Source organism: Ursus americanus, chromosome 9 (assembly GCF_024610735.1).
Source record: "Ursus americanus isolate L20-20 chromosome 9, mUrsAme1.1.p, whole genome shotgun sequence".
NCBI classification, from domain to species: Eukaryota; Metazoa; Chordata; class Mammalia; order Carnivora; family Ursidae; genus Ursus; species Ursus americanus.
The window spans coordinates 9,846,503-9,854,972 of NC_142135.1; the positions used below are offsets into that span (position 1 = coordinate 9,846,503).

General features: G+C 41.3%; 1 protein-coding gene across 3 annotated transcripts in view; it reads right to left on the reverse strand.

The window, feature by feature from the left end:
• The window catches only part of EFR3A (EFR3 homolog A), a 105,700-nt gene extending 97,294 nt beyond the window's left edge, over positions 1-8,406 (reverse strand). For all 3 annotated transcript variants that reach the window (XM_045812217.2, XM_045812213.2, XM_087864613.1), the window contains exon 1: positions 8,181-8,406. Coding sequence is in view for 1 of the 3 variants with exons in the window: in XM_045812213.2 (XP_045668169.1) it covers positions 8,181-8,190 (10 nt within the window). In the remaining 2 variants the exon portion in view is untranslated. The remainder of the gene's footprint in view (positions 1-8,180) is intronic.
• Positions 8,407-8,470: the final 64 nt, after the last annotated feature.

The window sequence follows — 8,470 nt, forward strand, 5'->3', positions numbered from 1 at the left end:
GTATAGCAAAAGATTTAATGCCTAATTTTAGAATAGAGCAAACTTTTAATTCAGAAGTGCAATGAAAAAAACCTGAGTGATTCCTCCTGAATAAAAATAGAATCATGCTATCTCATAATACCTGAAGCTAAAGAGCAGTAAATATATATGCAAAAGGAAGAAAATGACAGCCTCCATGGAAAGAGGAAAATTTATAGTAGCTCCTGTTTGCTTTAGAGCATATGCGAGAGGCACAGTCATCTCAAGAACTGAATGAACCTGACAAATACAAGTGATGAGACAATTTTGACAGGTTTGACATATTAATCATAGGAAGAACCTCCAACATTCATACTTGCCTAGAATTGTGTTCATTCTACAACACACAACTGTTCCACACACACACACACAAAAAAATAATAAAACACCCGCAAACTCCCAATAAACGGAACCCACACATAATGATTCATCTCAACCTTTCAGGTTTTCATGATTGAAACCATCACTTAATAAATCAGATTATTTCTTCCTCCTTTCAGAATAAAATACCAATGTTAAAAAAAATAGCTCCATTATTTTACTTCCTATTCAAAAGCAACATTATTCACCAACCACTGCTCAAAGTAACTCACAGAATTTTACATCACCTAGCATATAATAGCAACAGTGATCACACAACAAAGGCAATGGTTTCCTAAATACAGTCAATACTATTTGATCAAATAATCAAAATTCTTTTCTGTGGGCTAAAGGAAAAGCCAGCTCAGGGCAATACTTTATTGTTTCATTTCAGTTTTTTTTTTTAATTTAAATTTTTTTAAAAAATTCTGTTAAAGCTGTAAAAAACCTGAAGCACCTTTTTTCTGATTGTAGAATATATGCTAACTATAGAAAATCTGAAAAACAAAAATAAAATAAAAATCATTCATGACCTCTGAGATCATGACCCATGAGGAGGGCAGACGCCTAACCAACTGAGCCACCCAGGTGCCCCTAAACTTCTGCCTTTAGTACCATGCCTCACCACCTTTACCTGTTGTTATTATTAAAAAGTCTTTGGTAATCTAACAATCCAAAAATGATTTCAGCTTTTAATTAGCATTTCCTTATTAATGAAATTTAGTCATTTCCCCCCAAATCTTTATCAACTGTTTGTACCAAGACTTTTATAAGCATAGGTGTATGTTTTAACCACACAGGATTGGCGTTTTGTTTCTGGTTTGTGTAAATAAATACTACAAATATTGATTTTTAAAAAATATTTGGTATTAACTTTACATTCTTTAAATCTTTAACCACAGATTTTTGTAACACTTCTATCCCACAGACTTCTAACCCCTATGAAGGCAGTATGAAGATATGTAGTTGCGAACACCCATCCAGTATTCTAGTAGCACACCATTACCCAGCTGAATGGCGTACTTAACCCACTCAGTTTAACCTTTTTCTTAATGATTGCATTAAATGTTCTTTATAGCTATAAAATTCGAGTCAATTTCATTTTTCCTTTTCTTACGTTCCCTCTCTGGTGATCTACAATTCCTAAATTAACTCTCTTCATATACACTGAATTTAGAAAAGTCTTACTAAATATTCATCTACATTATAATTAAAAGGTTTCATTAGGCTAGCAGAGAGGTAAGAAAACATAATAAAAAATAATAAAAATGTAATGTAAAAGATTAGGGGGAAATAATGTAGAAGAAAAAAGTATGCAGAATGGGGCACCTGGGTGGCTCAGTCGGTTAAGCATCCAACTCTTGATTCCAGCTCAGGTCATGATCTCAGGGTCCTGGGACTGAGCCCTGCGTGGGGCTCCCCACTCCGCAGGCAGTCTACTTGTCTCCCTCTCTCTCTGCCCCTCCCTCTGCTCACGCTCACCCTCTCTTAAATAAATAAATCTTTTTTTAAAAAAGTACTTAGAATATATATAAACATATACAAATGTAACATATATACAAGTATAGAAAATACATATAAAATATACAAACATTTTTTAAATTTAAAAACAAAAATTAGAACTAGACAGAAACTCTTCTGAATCTTTAAAAAATAAATGATATTTTTGGCAAATAATGATATTCTTCTACAACCTGAATTACAAAGCTTTTGGCCAAAGAATGGTCACTCTAGCTGATTCCATTCTTCCAGGGGATACATCTCGGTATGCTTTTGAATCTCTTGAAACTATATGCAAAACTTTGTGTTAAAATCTGCATTTTCTGGGGAAGAATAATCATGGTGTTCATCAGATTCTCAACAGGGTTCATTTTGCAAAAATACTTAAGAATCCCTAACCTAGACAAACAGCTCATCTTAGCTACCGGTCTGCCCTTTCCTCCTTCAAGTGGTGGGGGCCACAGTGGGATTTTCTGTGCCCTCCTCTCCATTTCTGAAAATGTCAGGGACCAGTTTCCTTCAATGTTATCAATAAAAACCTTTCTATTATCACTATAGGATAAAGAGGTACTCATTTCCTACACAGGGAGGGGCTCCTCCAAAGGAGTTTAAAGTGGAATATGTAACAGAACCGGTTGTTCATACAGAAAGACTGTATGATTCAGAAATACAATAAAAATACCTATGTTAGCAGCTTTTACTGTTCGTGGGTCCTGTCTCGGTGCTTTAATTAAACCACCTTTTCGCACCAAAAAAATAAAATAAAAATACCTGCGTAGTGATTTCTTCTTTAATAAAAATTGGAATCATGTTATCTAATGATACCTAAAGGAAGGCAGCAGCAGACAAATATGCAAAGGGAGAGCATGATAGAGTACATGAAACCAGATTTGTCCTCTGAGATCCATCCCATTCCTACAGAAATCCCATTAACAACTGGGTCATTCCATACCACAGCAGAGCTATGTGATGGGTAAAATGTAGCTTTCCCCTAAGAACTAGGACCTTCATTTTTGACTCAGGAAAAAAAAGGGGGGGGGCCTCTGCCCCCCAAAACAAAGGACTTTTTTTTTTTCTTTTAGAGGGCTCTCTGGGCTGAGGAGGGGACAGAGAGGCAACACTGAAAACAACTACCTAGACAGCCAGCGAAGGATGGCCGAAGTTGTTTTTGTTTCAAGCTGTTCACTCCAAATCACCCTCAATGGCAGGTGAGTTCCCCAGAACGCTGGGCTTACTCCCCCACCTACCTCTTTATCCCAGTAGTACAGCTTTGCGACGCGCTTGGAACTGTGGAAATCCTGAGATAGAAAAGCGAGGTATGGACAAAGGGGAAGCTGCCCAGGCTCCCTGAAGGAGTGTGACAGGGTCAACCCCAATTCAGGGTCAGGAAAGACCCTGCCCTGACCCAACAGGTCACTGCTGACTCTTGATCAGCCCTGCATCCTTCTTTGGGCCTTCAGGTTGAGAAAGCAATCTCTGGGGAGCAGGCTGCAGGGACCCCAGATGGGAAAGCAGGCCACCTGGCGGCAGGCACAGCCTGATCTACAACATTTCTATCTTTAAACCAGTGGTTCTCAACCCAGGGACAGTTATGACCCCCAGGGGGCATTTGGCAATGTCTGGAGAGTTTTGACAGTTAAGACTTTGGGGAACAGGGGAATTTACTATGAGTCTCTAGTGGGTAAAAGCCAGAGTTTCTGCTAACCATATCACAAAGCACACAACAGCCCTGTACCTCCCAAACAAAAAATTATCCAATCCAAGACATCAATAGAGCAAAGTTTGAGAAAACCTGATTAAGACTATGATTTGCAAGCTTCCATTGTATTCCTGACTCAGGCCTCACAAATGTTATAGGCAGGCCTGCTAAGAACCTAATCATAAATTATAGAACTCTTATTAACAGTGTTTTAATGGAAAAAAGTTTATTTCAGGTGTTGATATCTAAAGAATAACTTCTGTGACTTCAGTCAGGAGTCAATCATTCATTTATTCAACATTTACCAAGCACCTATTATGTAATTAAGCACAGCGCTAAGCAAAAGTAATGGTGTTAAAAGAAACTGATGGTATCTGGTAGATTCAATCCTGCCTGGCTCAGAGCAGTGTAGTACAAAAAAAGAACTGGGACTCTGAAGTCAGACGCATCTAGTTCTGATCCCAATCCTACCATTTACTGTCATTAGGCAAGTTACTTAACTTCTTGAACTTTAATCTCTCTATTTCTATTTCTATGTCAAACAGGGACTCCCACAAAGGAAAACATAATAAGATAATTCATGTAAAGCACAAAGTATCCTGCCTGGCACACAACAGTATTCAATCATTAATTCTCTATTACTAATAGCAAGTTTTCAGTTTTCATAACATGATCAGTACGCTGGAAATGGCTAGTATGCCTATAAAAAGGACAGTCACTGTTACTGTGATTGTGACAGCCTGAACACAATTACAGTCACGTTCACTGCATGGCATATAAATCCTTCAAATTCTGGCTCCTATCTCCTCCAGCCTTCTCTCTCACATCATCTCTAATGTCATGTGTCCCATGAGTGGGAACAGACTGAAAGATGAGATCTGGTAGTAAACCAGTGTCAAGCCAAAGGTCACTGTAAGAAAATTCTTTAGCTGTAACTCTGGCAGTACACATAGGTACTGGGTGGAAGGGCGAGGAGGGGCACAGAGAACAAATGAACACAAAAGGATCCCAAGCCAGGAATAGGTCATTTGCTTGTAATGCATTTCTAAATGGAAACACTTCAACCAGCATCCACCTTTTACTTCACAATTCATCAGTATTCTGTACCTCTTTCATAAGAATGGACTGAAAAATAAATCAACTATAATCAGCCCCATCAGTGGGAAAAAACAAACTTGGAATGACCACATTGCCATAGCCTAACAAATTTGACCAGATATCAATGCCAACATCTAAGTGAGAAAAGAAAGCCTTAACCACAAATTACTGAAAGTAGTTATTTACAACAATGGTTAAGAGTTTCAGTTCCTCTTAGCCATACACAATACCTTTACGTAGATCAAAAAAGAGCACATTTTACTGGACCTATTTTTAGGCAAACTGTCAGCTATGGAATCCCTTTCACATAAGTAGTTTACTAAAAAGGAAGTCTGTGCCTATACAACCAAATATCTACTGAGCACGTCAGTGAAATCCTCAGCCTTTTTTTCCCAGAGTCCTGTGACAAGACAGAAGCAAAGGCAAAAACGTTAAATTTTCTTGTAAGTTCACATGTCTGACTTAAGTTTTGGCTAAGCTTACTTTTGTCTTCATGTCACCTCAGAGAAAAAAGTGGGGGAAGAGGGTAAACTATGATCAACTTAGTGCTGGAAAACCAAAAATGAACCTCATCTATGCTCCTTGTGGTTAAGGAGTAAAGGGAGGAGATCGGAATTCAAGTCCTGGTTCTATCCTGTGTGTGACCCTAGCCAAGTTACTGAAACTTACGGAGTCTCAGTCTCCTGATATGAAAAAGGAAAGAAAATCATTGGATTAAGAAGCTTTAACATTTCTTCCACTCAAATTCTTATTCAGGGTTTGAAAATCTTTAACATCAAAATGTTTCTTAATGGTCCTTTGAAACTACAGGAAGAAATAAAGGCCTTTAGAGAAATGATGTATCAAATTATAGGTTTATAGGTTTGAAAAGATCATTTAGTGAAACACTCTTAAAATCTGTGCTTAGTGATTATTGCAAACTACTGGCTGAATATAGTGACATAACCACAGAACTGCTCCTCTGTCGCAGTGGCTTCCGGTCAGGCGTCCTTCCAGGTAGTTGCTTTCTGAAAAAGAGTTTATGGCTCTTCAAAATAATTCCAATGAAGCTACCATTCATGACATAATGCAACTGCTTAGCCTACAGGGGTATATCACGCTCCATCAGATTCTGCTTATTAACACCTTTGACTGAGAGTATCGTTATTCCAAATAAGCAACAAAACCGCAATAGAATAATTCTAGACCTGGAGCAAGGGTCACTTTCAGAATTATAGACTCTGAGAGACCCTAGTGATCACCTCCAACAGAAAAGCATTACATTTATTCACTGAAGCCTTAAGGATTAAATGGCTGGGCTTACAAATGAGCCTCTGAACTCATTTGACATTTAAAAAAAAAAAAAGTTTATTTGGAGAGATTTCTTCCTAAAAACATCCCCAAAGAGGAAAAAGAAATTCCTAAAGAAAATAATAATTTTGCTGTCTCTGCTTATGTTGAAATTTATTCTACATGCAGAGTTTCTGAGAAGTAATACTGTCCGCTGAACTACCACAGCAATCACAGCAATTTTTGGTGGTTCTGGCCATAAAAGGAGACAAAAGGCAACATGAACACCACTTCACAGGGGTACTACCAGCTGGTACCACACTTTCATGCAATCACAGAAACTGTACCATAATAAATATTAACAACAGTCATGATAGATAATTCAAACATTTCACTTGCCTTCCAACCAGGTCATAAAATCTGCATTCTTAATTATGCAAATACAGTATGGTTCATTTTGCATTGTAAATCATGTATTCTAAAAGAAACAAGTTTCCTAAATCCACTCCGTGAAGCTAATCTTAGAACTAAGAATCTGTTTAATTTCATAACATACTTATCTTGCCACTTTACCAAAAAATTCCATTTGAAGTCTTTTTTTTTTTTTTTTAAAGATTTTATGTATTTATTCGACAGAGATAGAGACAGCCAGCGAGAGAGGGAACACAAGCAGGGGGAGTGGGAGAGGAAGAAGCAGGCTCATAGCAGAAGAGCCTGATGTGGGACTCGATCCCAGATCGCCGGGATCACGCCCTGAGCCGAAGGCAGATGCCCAACTGCTGTGCCACCCAGGCGCCCCTCCATTTGAAGTCTTAACTTACAAGAATTGGTGTTTATTCCCTCCTTTTCCTTTCTCAGACTGTAAGACTAGCACAATGCTAATCTCAAATATTCCTGAATGACATGAATTCAGAAATAGTAATTCTGATGATATTCCTCTAGCCTAGAGGCATACAATGAAAATATAAACTGCTGGCATAGTAAATGAATACAAAATTCAAGACCATGAGTTAAGGACACACATCACTGTGTTCAGAAAACAAAATCCACCTTACACATGTAGAAGCAGTTAAAAGTAATCTTTTCATCAAGATCATTCACAGCATTACATAAACCTTTCTAATACCCAGAAATAATTCCTCTTTACCCACCCGTAGACAAAACATGCATTTGAAGCTGACCTGGAAATTCAGTGTCCCGTATGTCTACCAAAATAAGGACAGTGAAGAGTTACGAATTCAAAGAAATGTGAGCTAATTGGGAGCGTATTTACAAGTGTTTACAGATTTTACAATATGGAACACTTACTCAAAAGAGCCCTAACTGAAAACAATCTCTAATCAATCATCCTGTTTCCTCCTGCCCAAGATTAGGGAGTCTCCTTAGTTTGCACGGATAACAGATATCTATGGGCCACTGGGTTTAAAGTCACATTGCAATTCTCTGGGTCGTTCTGAAATGTGTCGTTAGTTAATACTGTCCTGCCCAGTTTGTCCAAGTGTCCCCAACATTCAGTGTTTTTCAAACTTTAGAGTCCCTCAATAACACTAATGCCACTTACTATACACGCAGATTCCAGGGCCCAAGCTGCAGAGTCTTACACAGTGTGCGGAGGGAGGAACCCTAAACAGCATTTTTAACCAGCAGCCAGGTGAATCTGAAGCAGGTGCTCCAACAGCCACGCTTTGGGGCACATACGCCTAACAAGTTCCCGAAAGAGCACCTACTTCAGCCACCCCGGCGCGTTACGGACAAGGAGAAAGTCAAGGCTGCGGGAACTTCGAGCGCCTCGAGGAGGGACTCTAGGCCAGGCCCAGATCCCTGAGAACCGTGCGTCCCACCAGGCCATGCCTGGTTCCTGAGTAAGTGAGTAGGTGACGCGACCGCAGTTATTTTCAGCATTTCCACAAAGTTCCCCCTGGCTCTGTAGAGGGCTGGGGAAAGAGCTTGGACTTTGTGAAGTCCCACAGGTCTAGGCTGCTCCAGCTCAGCCACTTACTAGCCTAGCGTCCTTAACGCTCTGGCCTCAGTTTCCCCGTCTGTGCAACGGGCTCACGCCACCCCGCGGATGGCCAAGCCGAAACGAAAGTAACTCGGCGGGTCGAGGGCACTTCCTGGCTCTCCCCCGCCTGAGCCGGCTTCCCCGCCGCCGCAGCGGGCCACCCCGGAGTGCGCGCCGAGCTGGCCGCCGCCTCCCAACGTCCCCGCCCGGCCCGACCCTCGGCCGGACACTCACGGGTAGGCATGGTGACCCCGAGCCGCGCTCGCCGCCAGACGGAGGCTCAGCGGGGCCGCGCAGGGCGCGCCGACCGCACCATGGCGAGCTGGCGCCGGGCCGCGGAGACCCGGACCAGGCGAAAGGCGAAAGGCCGAGGGAGCGGACGCAGACCCCGCGGCTCACGCAACGAAGCCAGCGACAGCAGCCACCGCCGGCCCAGCTGCGCGCTGGACGCCGCGTTGGGCGTCCACACGCCCTGACGTCAGCACGTTGCCGGCGCCCCAGCCCCGCCCCGGCCCTGCGGCCGA